Raw genomic sequence first — 17,488 nt, 5'->3', positions numbered from 1 at the left:
CTGTAAGTACCAGGTAATTGTCTTGCATCGATCAAGATCAGCACTGTTGCCGTACCCTTCCCCTTTCCATCTTTCAAATAATTCGCCTGTTCTGCCTCCCTGGCATCCTCTACTGTTGACATTCGCACAGATCAAGCACATCACGGATTGATTGCTTATATAAGTACTGGACTTATAAGACACCAGATCAATGTATTCCATTGGAACGTGGTCAGTCACCAATCCCCAGCGAAAGGCGGAAATCCTTCTAGACTACCGCAATATGATCAGGTACCATATTTTCGAAATACGTGCACCGAGTACATCCTCAGTCTGCAGTATTCAATCCCTCGAATAGTTCTTCGTGCGAAATGATATCCACTTGCTTGGCTAGCTTGATTTTTGGTTGGATGTGTAGACCCGCAGCCCTTAGCATTGCAAATCTGACAGCATCAATGCCATATTTCCTTCCAGCACATTTCTCAGATGTGCATGTTAGTATCTCTCCAGTCATAGAATCAGCGTCCTCAGACTCTGGATCCGGCTCGATCATTTCTTTTGTCTCTTGCAAGAGTTTGTCTAGGCGGGTCATCCTATTCTTCAGATTATCACTGCTCGGGATTTTCTTCGTGTTTGAAGCAAACAACATCTTATCAATCTTTGATAACACCACTTGATGGGGTACTTTCTGTGCCCGCAACATTTGCAGCATCACACGATCACTTTCCTTGATTCCGTGCTCGGCATCAATTAGTACGAAAGCTCGTTTCAGCTGTTTCCTCTTCTCCAAATATTTGATGATTTCTTTTCCCCATTCAGGTCTACCACCGTGTCCATATCCTGGCATATCCAGTACCACTAATCGCTCACTATTATCTTCAGACCCTTCATGCCCTCCAATCGCAAATGCATTCATAGACCGAGTTCGCCCAGGTTTCGAACTGGTATATGCTGCCTTGGTGTTGATCAGAGCGTTGAGAAGAGATGATTTGCCAACCTACAACATGCCAGTGTCAGTATGTACTTATGATTGCAATAACTTGTGTCTTCTTTATCTAAGGACCACAAATAGTATTCAATATGATGGAAAGATCAAGCTACAAGCCCAATAGTATAACTAGAGGATTAAGCTTACATTTGATCGTCCTAAGAAACAAACTTCGGAGCTGTCTCCAAACTCCATGGCATAGAATTGCGATGTAGACCATAAGTGCTTGGGAGGTTTTTTGGTGAAGAATCCATTTGCGTGCACAAGTTGGGCTTCTGTGGGTGGTAAAGTGTCCCAGTGGTAGCAGAGTTCAGTAGAAGGAAAATTCATATGTTGGGGTATTTGAGAATCATGACCCTGTGATATTGTCTTAAGTCCTCTGAGAACATTGCTCGCAGAGATCACATCTCGTCTGTTTGTACGAGCACATGACTGTATCCTCAAAAGCGTTGACATTGGTAGGGAATTCGATGTTGAAATACAAGAGAATATAAATACCTATATCAGATGGACGAGGCTGCAAGGCTGAAAATATGTCGGAATTTTTGGTGCCGACGGTTCTAATTCTAAGATGTGCCAGGATGGTGATTTCACATTCCTCATCAACTTTCCTCAAACCTCAATCTCATCGGCGCAGGCAACTACGAAAATGTCTTCTATTACGCCTACGAAACTACGCTCGCTCTACCGTTCGTTTCTCCGCGAACTTCCATCTCGGCCCCTCACACAAGAATCCCGCTCCCCTCTACAATCCCGCATTCGCAGGACCATAGCCTCGGAAACAGGCACGCCAATCGAGCAAGCAGAGCAATTCCTACAATATGTCAAGGCGCAAAGGATGTATGCCACATTACTTGAGAGATACAACCCTGGGATGAATATGGATGAAGAAGAGCGAGTACGTTTGACTGCCAGGAGAGTGGGAATGGATCTACCGGAAGAGTTTTCGTATGGTCAAGATGGGAATGGGGGCAAAGTCCAGTGACAGTGGAAGCGTTTGTAACGACAAGATCGCTCATGTAAATCAATGGAGGACGCGAAATCTTGACCGCGAATAAGATAGAAGGCCATCGATGGGCCCGCTTTCCAGCGCTTTGGGATATGGTACCTCTTGAGGGTCATTCATGTTCAATGCCTCGTGCGCATACTAAGGACGAGCTATCACGTCAGTATTATACCAGTTTCGATAGGGCCGGAAGATGTTTGTGCAAAACATGAGCTTCACTGTACAGATCGAATCGGCAATGAAGTAACGCAACTCCAGGTCTCATTCAGTAGGCTAGCTTCTAGACATAAATGATACTTATAGCATCACTTACTTTGTGTAAACTTAAACGGTAACATATTGTCGGGACTCAATTTTGCCTCGTTCACTGTACGATATTACGTCGAACTTGGATCGACAATCCATCCATGTCAGATAAGCAATGTGAAAAAAAAATGGAGCTTCAAACAATGATGCTCACTTCGTGATGTCGCTCAGTGACATGTCTGTCTACTTGATGAGATCCACTGTGGGATTTTGATACACAGTACCAACTGTGATGAAAGTGCCGCCGCGGTATCCAGATGAGGTTTCACAAGCCTTTTTCTCTTGTCTACTTGTCAAGCCCAAGCTAAGTTCCTTGTCTAATACATCATTTCTATGAATATCATACAAAGATGTCAGATTCGCGTTTTCATCCAATATATCACACCTACAAGCTACTAGATACCTAGTAGATATCTTCACACATGTGTCTTATGGATTGATCAGTCCAGAATGTCCACGCTGACATATCACTGCTAGAGTAGCGATTCCATACCGAAGCAAGCAGAATACAACAACTTATGACTACCTAGATACCTACATTACCTATATCACCTATCCTCCCTCGCAAGTCTCTAGATGCTAACTGTTGCAATTGTGAGATGCTTAATCGGTGAAGAGGGAAAGAGAAAAGTAAGATAAGACATCGGATGACTCTATTTTTAGTTACCATAGAAAGCACTTTGTTAGTCTCGGGCTCCACATGCAATAAATTTCTCTCCATAATCCTTAAGAATTAATTACTAGGTAAGTGATAATTCCAGTGAATATTGTTGGTCTGTACTCTCTATTCGAGAAACGCACATGTCCTCAAGATTTCGATTTAGAACTCGATATGAAGGATTGTCATGATTGAGTATTCAAAAATCGCATATGCAGATTCTAATTCAGGTACACACCATGTCTCACCCTCAACGGTGCATGCACATATCAAATAAAAGCTTCGATCTTCTTCCTACGCTGTCGAAGCCGTCAATACAACCTTTTAAGGGCACGGATACGGTTTGGCGCATGAATCGTTGGGGGAGCGAGGGGGAGCTCGTAAGCGCTGAACATGTCAAATGAAGACTAGCAGACTAGATCCATGTCGAAATGTCACTATATCATCATCTAATTGGTTCAATATGACAAAGGCGGACAGAATTAATCATGCACATCAACTCCGATAACTCCAATCGTGGACCATGCCATATTTGGAACCCTGAAGTTGGTGGTGTTGTAAGGTAAGGATGGGAGCATCTTTCTCTGCCCATGCTACCATGCTTCAAAAACAGCCATCTCGCCCCTTCGAATCAAAAAATCCCACCATGACCTAAAGGGTGGTCGATCCCGTAGGAGAAAAAAAGGGATATCCTTCACAACTTGAAAGCTTCACCTCACACTCAACTCGACTCGTTTACATCTTTATGTTCAGATGAGACCAAAGGCAAAGTCGTCTAGATAGGACGAAAGCCTGGCTCGAGTGCTTGAGTGCTTGAGTGTGGAGGTTAAGTCTCGTTTGTCGCGATAGCACCGTCGTGTTACTATTTTTAGAATCGGGAGACTTTAAAGACACGACAATGAACCCTCATAGAGAGCATGGTTTCCGAAGAAGATTGGAATTAAATCCCATCACGACATCTCTTCAGGTCACTCCTCCTCATCATCAGACTCCAGGATCTACCATCTCTGGGAATCCGAGCTCAGCATTTGGATATCATCCATCACAGTACAATACACCTCTGAGCTCGGTACGACAGTACAACCCTTCACAATGGACCTCATCTCCCAGCGTCAGCGGTGGTTCAGATGTTTCGCATTATTCTGCCAGGCCACCTCACGATCCAGATGGTACTTGATTTCAAAAATTGTTCTTAAATTTCGAATTACATCCACAGTGTGCGCGGGGTAGTAAAAGCTAATAATTAATTGCAGTAGTGATTCCGGCTCCGCCTCCATACTCGCCACCTCGAAGCAATAGACCGGCAGGAGGGTCAGATGAGTCTATGTCTTCTCCACCACAGGCATATCGGTCTTCCCCAGATATTCCACATACCCCTCATACTCCGGCCCCAAGTACCCCACACCCAAATTATCCTCCTCCACCTGGTGGGCGATCGAGAGCTGGATCGAATGATCGACCACATGGCATCTTTGGATTCTCTAGGAGACAAGTTAATCATTCTGAAAATCCCAGAATGTCACCAGCAAACAGGGAACCAATACCACCAGTTCCACCCATTCCCAGAAGAGTTGTGGAACAGACTCGTCAAGAACTTGCAGAGCCTGTTCCGATAAACGTTCTCCCTCCAGGGTCCCGTCGAGCTGCATCTACGGGAGCCATCAGCTCAGCATCCCCGGCGCGTTCGCGAGATCCATCTGCTACTCGATGGCAGCCTGGAATGCCCCTACCTCCGCCTCCGCCTGGCGCCCCTCCACCCCCAAGATCCCAAAGTATGACCCGTACGCTCGAAAGTGTAACCTCTCCCCCTACGCGAAGACCACCCCCGTCATCTTCTTTAGGTCCCGTTCCGCCCACTCCACTCTCGCCTCCACCCCAAGCTTCTGCGGCAGCATCAGATTGGCCTGATGAGACACCCACAGCAGCATCCCCCCGAAACCGTGTAGAAAGTCCCGCGCTCCACATCAACACCTCGAGTAACAATTCTAGCACAGCGACTGATTCTATTTCTGACTCAAGCGCTTCTAGCTTGGCAAGATCACGAGCAGTCAGAGGAGAGAAAACTATTCGTGAAAGAAGAAGTGAAAGTAGAACTGGCAGGACAGCTTACCCTGAATCGGCTATTGAACAATCAAATAATCCTTGGGCAGAAGCGATTACTCCTATTGATATTGTTGTGCCCTTGGCGAGGCGTCAAACTATAACCAGGGCAACTCCGAGGAGCGGAAGATCATCTAATTATTCAGAAACTCCGAGGTCGTCCCAACCCATGCAGCAGAATTTGACCACTCCTGATCGTATGAGCGGAACTGCTACTGGCTCTAGAGGCTCAACTCCTAGACCAGTGGCGCCTACTCCGCCTTTCTCTCCTGAGTCTATCAGGTCATCTGCAATAGAACACTCGCCATCAGTTCCTTTTAAATCCTTGCCAACTCCCCCACCACAATCAAGAATGGTTCAAAAGACTCCCAATAATCGTCCGCCTTCCTTGATCATCCCTAAAAATGACTCCGCAGTCATCGCTGCTTCGACTGCATCCCAGCCTGCGACAGGCAAATCTGTTGCTAGTCAAATGTCCCAAATGACCCCAAATGATGATTTCGCCTGCTCTGCGGTAGAGAGACATGAAATATTTGTTCAAAGAGAAGCTAGTGCAACAAATGATACAGACCGTGTACGCATTTTTGCTGAGTTCATTGTGAATGAATCTAGAATTCGTAGAGACCGTTATGCGTCTGCTATAGATGCAATGGGATCCGAGATTCTAGATTTAACTCGGGACTTATTTCGCCCTAATACTAGTCCTCGTAGAGACTCTTCGACGTCTCGTGTAAGTGAATTTACACCTGCATCGTCAGGTGCGCCAAGATCTCATAGGGGCTCGCTAGTAGGGGCCGTAAAGGAAAATATACCATTACAAAATTCAGAGCCGAGATCTGGATCGCGCCCACCTACGAGACCAACCTCACGCTCAGATTCAAGACCTGGATCTAGAGCTAATTCAGCAGGTCCGCCATCTCCCGCTCCAACACAACAAAATCCACAATGGTGGAGTCAACCTGGCTATATGCCCTCCTTATCTCCGATCCCAAGCATGAGTGTTAGTGAGGCACTTGATGGTGCAAGTTCAAGAGGAAGGCCTTCAAGCAGGTGGTGGGAAGTTAGTCAACATGGATCAGATGGAGCTCCTTCGTCAAGATTCGAAAGATCAAAACGGGAATCAAAGTATATGGGTATGCCAAAGGAATTGCGTGAAGCTCTACAATTTGGTGAAGGAGACCAATCTTCGGGATCACCAATGGAAAATACATTTGGTGGGCCGAGTAATCCAGCCCATCTAGGTCCCAACGAATATCCACAGGAGAAAACTGGCTTCCACCAACCGAATCAAGTATCTCCTGTATTTCAGTCAATTGTTCCCCCAGCCCTTGTTCCACGAACGCCCTTCACACCAAACCCAGAGCACCTTGATGTTTCAAGGTTGGTCACATTGCCCCCGCCTTATCCCCGTCACCACCCAGCAGTCAACAACAACCATCCAGATCTCACAAGCATCCGTACAACTGTTCGTACCTTGAGTGACATTACTGAAGTAACTGCCACTAAAGAACGCTACTTGAGGGATAGTGCTCAGATGCGGGAAGATCAAAATACCGCTGCCTCCAAACGTCGAGCATCACTACGTCTTCGTATGCAGCGCGATATTGAAGCTGGAACAATCTCGTACGCTGACGCAGCTGCATACGAAGCAGATTCTGTCACCAGCGAGCTTCTTAAATCAAAGGAAGCCGCCAAATCTATCTTTGAACTCTTTCAATCTCAAGTCGTTCTTCCTGTCAACGAACTACTCATGACCCGTATTCAATCAGCCACTGATATTTTTGAACAGCTGCGAAGTAAACTCTTCAATGACTCAAGGAACCAGAATCCTACTTCTACCCAGGAAGAAGGTGATGAACAGCCAGAGCTTATTGAGAAATTGACCCTTCTCAAATGGATTTTCGAAGCTCGTGAGCAGCTCCACCGTGAAGTTTACGAATTACTCTCGGATCGCAACGATCGTTACAAAGAAATGATAATAACTCCTTATCGCTTGTCCCAAAATACCGAAAAAGTGCGCGGCGCAGAATCCTTCTTCGCAGAAGATGCTCAAAAACGCAAGCAGGAATTCGAATCGGAGATTCTCAAGCGTACAGAGGAATTCATGGATATTATCGAAGAAAACGTAGTTCGAGGCGTGGAAGTTCAACTCGGTGCTTTCTGGGATATTGCTCCCTCTCTCAGTCGTTTGGTTGAGCAGATCCCGAAAGATGGAGATTTGGAAGACTTTATGATACAAATCCCCAAGGAAGAATACGAGGAAAATCCAAGCTATTATGATTTTCCATTGCAATATTTGTATACACTCTTAGTCCACACGGGTAAATCGACATATCAGTTTATCGAAAGTCAGACGAATTTGCTCTGTTTATTACACGAAGTTAAAGTGGGAGTAACGGCAGCAAATTGTAGACTAATGGCAACTCAACGCGTAGCTCAGGGGGAAGGAAAAGAAGAGGTAGAAAGAGAGTTAGAGGCAGTGAAGAGGGAAGAAGAGGGAAGACTAACAGATGATTTGAAGGAGAAAGTGAAAGTCGTCGAAGAGCTTTGGAGGAGTGGCTTGGGGACTGAGTTGGATGAAGTGAGGGGGAGGATTTTAAGATGGCTGAAGAAGGTTGGAGGCGAGTTGCCGCCGGATGACGAGGCGTAGGAGCGTGTTGGACGAGTCATGACACATGCTAGAGTGGTAAGAAAATCCCCAATGCGTGCACGTATGCATTTATGAGGACGATGTTATGTTACGATATGATTTGATATCTTTACGTACAACGACTACGATAAGAAAGGTTAGGGAGCATAAGAATTCTTAATGTATATATTAACTACAACTCACGATCGTTTCTGGGGAGCTTAGGAGCAAAATCATTTAGATTGTTGGCGGTAGTTTTTGTTGTCTTTTCGATACCCTTTTAGTATTTACATCGTTCTTCTTTTCGGCTATATGAGATCTATGAGAATTCATGCAGATGATTTGATACAAGCTTTTAATGTGAAGCATTGAGAAGATTGGATGTCGGTAGCTATATTTTTATCCTAGATACATGCATACCTCAACCCGCAAACATAAAAGCGATCTATCAGAATCCATAAATGGACACAGACACCAAAGAAAATTTCACAACAAAATCCTGACTCGTTTCCTATCCCCCACAGTTCTTGCAACAATCTGCTCCGTGATAGTCATAAGAACTTCTGTTCTGAACCCTCGAGCTCGGGAATCATAGGATGCTCGGTGGGTGGTGAAGGTAGAGGGTTTTCCTTGATGTAAGATTGGGAGATCTCGATGTTTTCTACTGGGGAGTAAGGATGAGATTGGAGTGGATGAGGTATCTGAACTCTCTTTCCATTTTGGTCTTGATTTCTTGCTTTCTGATTTGATTTTGGCGCGGCTAAGACCGTGGAGTTATGTTCAGCAGATGTCTTTGTCAAGAAGGATTTTTCGCACGGGGTTTTATCTTTAGTCTTTCTTTTTGGTGCAGCTTTGAGGTGTTTCCTAGTTTTGGGAGGCTCTGGATTGGTTGCAGCATGCTTTTCTACAGCACTCCCTCTCTTTACCTTGACTTTTTTATTTGCGACGTGCGCGACTTCTCGTTTCGTCTCCATTTGCGATCGCGATTCGTCTCGGCTGGGTGTTTGTTGTACACTTCCCGCCGAGTAGGTTCTATTCAGTAATCTGTGATTTCGCCATGGGCTATAAGATGGCACGGGCTGTTGGATTTTGATTGATTCTTGTCGGGGCATGTACACTTCTTGATGATGATGACTAGATGTTGGGTTTGAGTTTGGGTTTGAAGGATGCACAGGCCGCTCTTGCTGCTGTTGGGTAGAGTACGATGATTCGTAACTGGGGACTTGAGATATGCTAGATGGAGAGTTTGTCCAAGAACCGTAGGAATCATGATGGGACGAGTAGCTGGGTGTTTCTTCGCCTGCGTTTGAGTAAACATGTGAAGTTGGATTAGTATGCTGTCTGTTTTGCCTGTCAACAGATTCTTTGCGGCTTTCTAGTTGTATTTCATCGGAACTCTGTCTTTCTTTCTGCTCACGAGACTCATATCTAGGTGCAACATCATCGGGGCTGGTCCACCGATGTTGTGATGTAACGTGCGAGCGTTCTTCGTCGGGCGTCTTTTGATGGATCTCGAAACTTTGCGTCGAAGATAGACGACGTGTTCGCGGATTATCTTCTTCATTCATAAAGAGTACTGGTGGGTCCTTTGCTGTAAGACGATGGACACGATTTCTTCTGATACAGCTGAAAAGTAGTAATATGGCAAGCACTAACGTGCAAGTAACAATGCCGATAATAAGACCAATACCAATTTCCACTCCGACTGGAAGGTTGATAGAAGAAATTGGCTGCTCTACTTCATTTCTTTCTATTGAGAATGATGATGCTGTGTCAGTCAAAGAGGAACGACTATTTAATAACTGATCACGAGCCATCAGCTTGGATCGGGCATGCACTGCAGCCATTATTCATGTGTCAAATAAGATTTTGATAATGTATAGTGAAAAGCATGTCCACAAGCTTGTATGAACAAAGGACAATGAAAACCCGATGCATCGTATGAATGATATACAATTTCTCCAGAGATATATAAGCTCGGGCCCACGACGAAAGGGAAATATTGAACGACCTCATCGAGGCCAAAATCAAGGGAAGGCAAAATTTTCGATGTCTTTACACACTTCAGCCTTAGAGGCCACATGACCCTTAAACCGACCTCTCCAGCATTCAATATTGGTATATACTGAGCTACACAACCAATAGCATTGACTGCGCTTGAGTTGTTGGTTTCTAAGCGCCGACTTGTCAATATTATTGAATTTACCTGGTATCGAAAGAGCCGAAGATAGTGACTTTACAATAGCCCATTGAGCATGGAATGATGATAAAATGACCAACTTTAAACGTCTTCTGGCCTATGAGGAAAGAGTATCTTGACCTTCGCTTCGATTTGGCACGCAATGATATCAGAGCGTATTTTTTGTTGGTGCTTTTCTAGGGTCAGATGCTAAGAATTGTTTTCCGGGGAAAGAGGCTGTGTTGAAGAGGGTTTTCTGCGCAAACATTTGACAATAAAGGACTGGGCAGAGTGTAATGAACTTCTGTCGCTCAAAAATATCGCATACACCATTACCTAATTGTTTGAATGTATCATATGTAACGAGCTCTCATTTTTAGTCTCCATTCCAAACGGTAGAAAATGTTGTCTGAACTTGGCGGAATGACTGGCTGAGCCTGTGAAATATAAAAGTCCCACCAATCAACGGCGTACAAGCAGTCGAATGCAATGAGCTATTAAAGTTGGTCGACACCAGGAGTCCTTATTTAAAGTTGCTCAATGGTTCCCGTATGCCTTGCTATATGGAGGTTGTGACAAGCTAAGAATCTATGTCCTATGTAAAACTTCGCTAAAATATAATTAATGATGCAACGATACACAACTTAAGCTATCCACTTCCAAGATCTCTTTTCCACAGAATCAAAAAATCGCACCGCAATAACGCAGAATGTAGCGCCAGACAAAAGCGCAGCATCAAACAAGATCACCGAACGATAGTTTCCCAACTTGCTCTCCCCCAGAATTTTGCCACCAACCGGACTTCCAAGCATGGTTCCGAGGCCTCGAACAAAATAGATAAACCCATTCACGCTAGCGTAGGCCTGGAGTCCAAAGACTTCCGCCACAGTCTTCCAGTTTATATGTAAGCAAATTGGATAGATTGGGATGCACGAAGGTAGGAAAGAAGTGACATACCGTTGGAAACAGAGCATTATAGCCACCACCTGCAACACCATAAAAAACCACAAAAAGCAACCACAATGCTTTGTTACCATTTGCAGTAGTACTTCCTAGCCAAAATCCCAACACGGATATAACGCATAAAACGACTGTCAGAATTAGAGTATTCTGTCTCCCGAACCTATCGCCAGCGAATCCCGTCATAACTCGACTAACAGAGTTGATACCGTTCGAAACAGCTAGCAACGTGGCCCCAAAAGCAGACGTGTAGCCCAAAGCCACGGAGTACTCAGCCAAAAATGTGAGCGGTAGTCCGTTGCCTCCCGCTTGTAGAAAGCCAGCTCCAACGCTAAAGATGAACGCAGGCTTTATGGCCAATTTGAGATCAACGTGAGTTTGTCTCCTTCCTATGAATCGTGATGGAGCTGCAGTGGCGGCAATTGGCAATGCGATTATCAGCACGAGGAGAGAAAGTAAACGAAGCGTCCATCTTGGTCCAATTGATGTCAGAAGAAAGCGTATCAAAGGAGAGAAAACGAGCCCGCCGATCCCCGCACCCGACAGGATAAACCCCATAGCTGAGCCACGATGAGTGGTAAAATACTCTGGTGCTGTGCTGAGAATTGGATAGTAAAGAAACGATGAGCCGATGCCATATAGCAAGCCTTGTGTCAATAAAAGTTGCCAAACCTAGTGAAACGATTCAGCGAATGTTAGAGTTGGGAGAGGATTGTGATTTTCGAACTTCTTTACAGACACTAGCCAGTCCAAAGCCTAGGCTCATGAAAGCAACTCCCATCATACAGATATGTTTGGAGCCCTTCATACCTAGTCTTGCCATCATAGGATTTACCACAACGCTACCCGCCCATGTGAGTCCAGACCCGAGTGTTCCCACGAAAGCCACCAAGGCGCCTTCGTTACGAGCAGATTTTGGAAGCATGGTTTGGGCTTCAGAGATATAGTAACTCTGAAACACACCATAAGATTGATTGAGACCAATCGTGATACATATTGTCAAAAAGCTTGAGATGAGAATTGTGATTCGTCTTTGGCGAGTTACAGGCCGTAATTCGAACGTGTTTTGAGGCGACTGGGGTTCGTCTACAGTCAGAACACCCATTGGATTCGTCTCATTAATCACACGATTTGAAAGGTTCGGAAGAGGATGGGCGTCAGTGGCAGGCGCCATGATAATACTTTAGTATCCGTTTTGGGTGGAGTATTACAACATCCAAATTTTATCTGACTATTAAAGTCCCAATTTATGCCTGCAGGGGTAGATGTAAGATAAACCTATGCAGAGGCGAATATTAAGTCTGATTTGACAGACGAATACTAACAAAACTCGGAAATTTGTCAACAATAACGATCGTACATTTATTCTAAAATGGAGGAACTGATATATATCATAGCGCTTACTCATCTCCGTCTGTTAGACTGACCACTAAAACAAGTTACTGCCGGAGAAAAATACGGAGTGGGTGTGTTCACCCGTCAGTTTCCGTCTAATATCCTCGGCTATCATAGCAGTACATAAATAGCATCTAGACAAAAAAGATGGAGATCAAAACTTAGATAGATCTGTTTGTACTCGCCCAGGCTCAAGTTGTTCAAAATGATAAGGGATGAAAAGAAATGTAGCCAGCTATGGAAATTGATTATTTTTTGCTCTTCATTCTTCAAGCTCATGGTATATCCCCTAGAATTACAAGGTTTGCTGCGGCCATGGTAATGACTACCCGTACCCTCCTCGAAACGCCCATTTTAATCATATGTTTGCGCTCATACTACATCCCACTGAAATTTTATATTGAATGAAATCAGAATAGAAGAATTTTGATCCCTTCATGACAACACCTACTTTCTAAATGCTGTAGAAATATCGGCCCTTGTCCATTCAGCAATAATCTCTCCATCATAGACATCTCTGCTGATTGTCAAAATTCTATCGTCGACTCTTTCGTACAATCTTTCGCATTGTTGGTGCACCTTGATAACAAGTTCTCGGCTGAGTCCTGGATCATCTGCATCGCCGAAATGTTTTTCTACTCGCTTCTTGAGAGTTTCAATACCTTTTCTAATTTCCTTAGCATCATAACCAGCAAGAATTTTCTTGAAAGTTGATTTAGAGTGACTAGGCATTGACGAAATTCTCGAAGCCGATTCACCAGGTTGTCTTGAAAGCATAAGACTCTCGGTGCTTTCTAAGAAATCGAGAAGCTTTCCTAAAGGTCTACGAATCACAGCGCCAAGATACAATGTCATGTGTTCATCCATTTCTTGGCTGGCATTTTCTCGCCATTCTTCAAGTATCGGATTGGAGCGAACATCCACTTCTTCAAGGTAGTGGTTCATATTTTCGATGAGTAAAATCTGATAGTTGAGGGCCTCCTTGTCCTCTGGATCTGCACCTGCAGTTTGGGCACTTGGGTTCTCTCTTGCGATGACTTTTAGAGACTCAAACATGGTTTTGTTTAATCGCGAATAGGCATTGTTTACGATTTGTCGGACTTCGAGGCCGTCGGCGGACATTAGCATCGTTTCTATTGCCAGCGAGAATGAAGGAAATATCCTTATGAAGCCAATAACACCCTTTCGCTTCTTTATTTTGACTTTGGTGTCTTCAATGGCGCGTATTTGCTCATCGAGAAATTTGTTAAATAAACCCAGTAAACGAGCATGTAGTTTTTGAAGTGTGCGTGCCAGGTATTCCTGGCTTGATTCCTCGAGGTCGACAAGCTTGCGCTCAATTGAGACGAGTATTCCAACACCTTGCCTATTCAAAGAATTAGTTAGGTTTTCTGATTAGTTGAATGATAGTGGACTTACAATGGATCAGATTGGAGGGACCAGTCTACGAGTGCTTGCATATCACCAGCCCAGAAAGCGTAAATTTCTTCCATGGTTTGCACGACACGTTTTGCCAAGATCCGGTTCGGGTCCATAACTTTTGGCCTTCTTAAGTCGCCACCTCGTCGCAAGTCTGGTGGTGCAGCAGCGATGGAATCTGCAAAATCGTGTTGCTCTAGTGATGTGATATGGAAAAATTCGACGATAAAATTTTGCTCCATGCTCATGATTGGAATCATTTCATCAAGAGCTCCCGTAAATACTTCGTTTGGAGGTAGTCGACCATCCGCCTTGTCTGAGCTAGCTTTGTTGCCGCCATCGCCAATTGGGGATCGTATTTTTGCTAATGTTTGACTTCTTTTCACTGTCAGTTTTCTAGCCGTCGTGGTTGCGAGGCCTTCGGTTTGTTTTTCGGTTTGTGAGGTAAACAAAATATCAGATTCATCCCCATGTGCTTTCCTAGCGATCCGCTTCCAGGCAAAAACAGCGTCCCTGAACTCGTCCTGGTACAAAGGTTTGCATGCAGACTCGTAATCTAACAAAAATCTCTCCCATTCATCGGGGGCAACTTCTCTGGAGAACAACATCAGTGGACTGTATCTCCAAAGTATATTTCTCGCAAGATCATGATGACGTGGGTCAAGTTTGCCCCTTCCAGCTGCTCTGGTGATATTACCACCCTTTTCTCGATCTAACGCTTTTCTCGTTTCGTCAATTGCAGCGCGGAATTTCATTTGTAAGAAGGAATGCAAGCGCTGAAGAAACTCAACGCTCGTAACTCGGTACACGTCTTTTTTCTCTTGTAGGACTCGCATGCTTCCGATCTCGCTATTGCCGAAACCTCCAGTTTTCCCGGAACGAACGCTACCATCTTCGCTTCTTCTGGGACCAGAAATACTGAGTGAAGGATCAATAGTGACCATAGCTTTGAACAATACAACTAAGGATTTTTCAATCAACTCGAGATCATGAGGTCGCTCCAGCGATGCTGTCTTGAGGCATTCAAGCTGTGATGATGAAATCGATATTGTATCCAATAAAGATTGAAGCTCAACTTGCAAAAGCTTTTGATTGGCTGTTTGTACTTGCAGACCTTGTGACTGGGCTTCGATGTACGCAATATCCTCGTTAAGTGTCTGAAATATTTTATTAACACACAAAGATCTCCAGAAAAGCATTTATGGGAATAACTTACGCCAAGCTCCACAAGATACAATGTGAGCAAACCATCAAGTTCGTCACATTCATCCATACATGTATCTAGTCCTCTTTTGATCGCCTCTACTCGCTCATCTTCCTCTTCTAATCGGTTTAGCCAGCCTCCGGCTTGAACCTTGTTGAGCTCTCGCTCAACATCATCCTTTAAAGTATCGATGACTTTTGTGTGAACGCCTTCTCCTACCCATCCAAACTCATCCCAAGCATTGACAAGATCGGAGCCTCGACCATCCAAGAAACTTGGGTCAATACCTAAAGACGCTAGTTCTTTTTGCATTGCCTCGGAGGCAGATTTTGGCCGTCTAGGTTCGCGAGCCTTTAGCTTGTCAAGTGATCCTGTATCAGATGTCTTTGCAGGACCTTCAACAGTACTAGGTATATCCTTATCAGGGACTGTAACCTTGACTTCCGGAACAACTTCAGGATTAGGTTTGCGTGCAGCCGATTTCTCTGGAAGGGCTTCAACTGGAGGAGATGGGACTTCGGGCGAAGCAGCAGGAACAACAGCAGGTACAGTAGCAGGGGTAGTATTAATTGTAGTTGCACTATCACTACTTAATGCCCGAAGTAAGGAAGGTGCTGGAACCACACCGGTTATTCCATCAGGACCGTTGGGAGACTTAGCTGCCAGTGCTGCTTCTCTAAGACGTTCGGCAGCACCACCAGCACGAGGCTTAAATCCGTTTGCATTTTTAGCCGCCCTGAGGAAAGTACTCGCAATGTCACCCTTGGATTTCTTTTTGATCATTGGTCCTAGGCCTGGGCGCAGTTCCTCATCCTCTTGATCCTCTGCTGAAGGTGAAATGGGGCTGGTAGGTGAAGCAATAGGAGAGACAGGAGAATTCACAGCCGGCGCAGGCGCAGGTGCAGGAACTGGCGGAGGTTCATTCTTGCTGCTATCTCCCATATCATCGCGGGGTGTTTCCAATGCTGCTGGCTCTGTAAGCTTGCTGTCGATGCTACCATTTCCATTGGTGTCTCGTTCGCGAGGTATCGATCGTTCACTGCTCCGGGTAGGAGGACGCATATCATCTCTCCGCATACCAGGACTAGCTAATGGCGCCGGCACGATATTGTCCATTGAGTCCGCACTACGCAACCGAGATGCATCTCCAATATTTGGCATTGGCGGCCGACGTCTCTCCGGTGGAATAGTTAGTGGAGCAGGCATTGGCGGCGCATCCGCTGACCTGTCTCGTTTCGGACTCGGAAATCCGGCTTCAGGTGGACCGCGTTGGGAATTTGGCGTTATGCTCCTATCAGGAAAGCGACCAGGTGTGTTAGGTAACCCATTGGTACCACCACGTGAGCGAGGTGGTAAGCTGCTGCTGTCGTCACTGCGCCCAAAAGACTCCTGGCTTGGATTGGCCCCCTCCAGTCTACGCAGACTTGCTTGGCTCTGTTGAGGTGTAACACCAGTTAGCTTAGCACTGGGATTTGGCGAAACATCGCGCGGTGGTCGCATAGGAGGTCTGGAATTTTGTTGTGGAAAAGCTGGACTAGCATTGGGCGGCATTTGACCTGGTGGGCGTTGCATAGCATCTCGGCTAGGTTGGCTACGAAGTACTGGCTCTCGGGACGGATCACGTTTGAACGGTCGACTTTGATTCTGTTCATAAGGAGAAGATGCGGAAGAGGATGGCTGCTGGGGTTGTGAGGGCCGCCGCATGTCTTGGGGGGGAGGTTGTTGGGGTCGTGCAGCAGAAGAAATACCAGATAATTGCTCCCTTTCTCTTGAGTCGAACCCAATGAGCTCTGGCGCTTTTCCGCCAGTATATTTTGTGTAAATTTTGACCAAGCTTGCGATGAAGAATTGCTTTTCTTTCTGAGTATTGGCCTGCCAATAATAGGGCTTTCCAATTGTTACAATGAATCCCATTCCACCGGCCCATTGCTTACGTTGCTCTTCCTCAGCGCTCGCAGGCACTGCTCCACTAAAAGACTCTACCGCAGATAGATCATCGAGCATCCAAGTTTTGCCTATTGAAAAGCTTCCGTTCGCATTCTCCCTAGCTTTGTGCATACGGACTCGTCCAGATTTGCGCACTGCAACAATTATAAGACGAGGTTTTTTGGCATCTGGATTTGCGTTCAAAGGAGGGGGGGTAGAGGGATAGGCAGCATCCTCAATGATTCTTATGTGTGTGATGTATGATTCCAATACTAGACGACCGAGGGGTTAGCTGGCACCTTCAGCGCAAACTGGACTAATCTTACAGGAGCCATCTGCATCCTTTTTCCCAAAACAGCTTTCGATAATTCGTCTCTTCTCATCTTCGAATCTTTCCGCCCTGCTCATACCACTCCTGTCACTGCCAGTGACCCCGCTAGAGCCAGTTCGTGTAGAGCCGTCCATGTGGCAGGCGGAGCCACGTTCGTTAAATCGAGACGACTGTTCTGTGTATCCTTTTCAATCATTTATTCGTGAAGGCGACTTGGGAGTTGTTCTGCAGTTGGCTCGAAAATCATTTTTTGGAATTGTTAAATAGCATTCAAAAGTCACAGCACAACTCACATAGATAGAAGAGCATATGAGGTGCAAGTCAGATATTAGGTTATTTGGTGCTTACAGTTTGACTCCAGCTTTCTAGGTCCTGTTCCCTGACATCAAACCAGCAAGCACGCAGGCA

At 45.4% G+C, this 17,488-nt stretch overlaps 6 protein-coding genes across 6 annotated transcripts; 2 read left to right on the top strand and 4 right to left on the bottom strand.

Moving 5' to 3' along the window:
* Positions 1–307: 307 nt before the first annotated feature.
* On the bottom strand, positions 308–1,423 carry EAE98_009135 (uncharacterized protein; the record flags this gene model as incomplete). The annotated part of the gene is made up of 2 exons (XM_038956756.1): positions 308–976; positions 1,115–1,423. The coding sequence occupies 2 exons, from the start codon at positions 1,421–1,423 to the stop codon at positions 308–310; spliced, it is 978 nt and encodes a 325-aa protein (XP_038806822.1).
* Positions 1,424–1,616: 193 nt separating this feature from the next.
* EAE98_009134 (uncharacterized protein) lies at positions 1,617–1,952 on the top strand (the record flags this gene model as incomplete). The annotated part of the gene is made up of 1 exon (XM_038956755.1): positions 1,617–1,952. One exon carries the CDS (start codon positions 1,617–1,619, stop codon positions 1,950–1,952), a length of 336 nt encoding a protein of 111 aa, XP_038806821.1.
* A 1,883-nt stretch (positions 1,953–3,835) lies between these two features.
* Positions 3,836–7,687, top strand: EAE98_009133 (uncharacterized protein; the record flags this gene model as incomplete). The annotated part of the gene is made up of 2 exons (XM_038956754.1): positions 3,836–4,106; positions 4,191–7,687. 2 exons carry the CDS (start codon positions 3,836–3,838, stop codon positions 7,685–7,687), a joined length of 3,768 nt encoding a protein of 1,255 aa, XP_038806820.1.
* A 530-nt stretch (positions 7,688–8,217) lies between these two features.
* Positions 8,218–9,513, bottom strand: EAE98_009132 (uncharacterized protein; the record flags this gene model as incomplete). Its single annotated transcript, XM_038956753.1, has 1 exon — positions 8,218–9,513. One exon carries the CDS (start codon positions 9,511–9,513, stop codon positions 8,218–8,220), a length of 1,296 nt encoding a protein of 431 aa, XP_038806819.1.
* A 976-nt stretch (positions 9,514–10,489) lies between these two features.
* Positions 10,490–11,979, bottom strand: EAE98_009131 (uncharacterized protein; the record flags this gene model as incomplete). The annotated part of the gene is made up of 3 exons (XM_038956752.1): positions 10,490–10,735; positions 10,803–11,477; positions 11,533–11,979. 3 exons carry the CDS (start codon positions 11,977–11,979, stop codon positions 10,490–10,492), a joined length of 1,368 nt encoding a protein of 455 aa, XP_038806818.1.
* Positions 11,980–12,647: 668 nt separating this feature from the next.
* EAE98_009130 (uncharacterized protein) lies at positions 12,648–17,214 on the bottom strand (the record flags this gene model as incomplete). Its single annotated transcript, XM_038956751.1, has 4 exons — positions 12,648–13,566; positions 13,620–14,776; positions 14,836–17,021; positions 17,076–17,214. 4 exons carry the CDS (start codon positions 17,212–17,214, stop codon positions 12,648–12,650), a joined length of 4,401 nt encoding a protein of 1,466 aa, XP_038806817.1.
* Positions 17,215–17,488: the final 274 nt, after the last annotated feature.

This window comes from Botrytis deweyae, assembly GCF_014898535.1.
Source record: "Botrytis deweyae strain B1 chromosome Unknown BDEW_026, whole genome shotgun sequence".
In the NCBI taxonomy this organism is placed as follows: domain Eukaryota; kingdom Fungi; phylum Ascomycota; class Leotiomycetes; order Helotiales; family Sclerotiniaceae; genus Botrytis; species Botrytis deweyae.
Note: the sequence above shows the minus strand (reverse complement) of the source record. Positions and strands in the feature narration are given on the sequence as shown.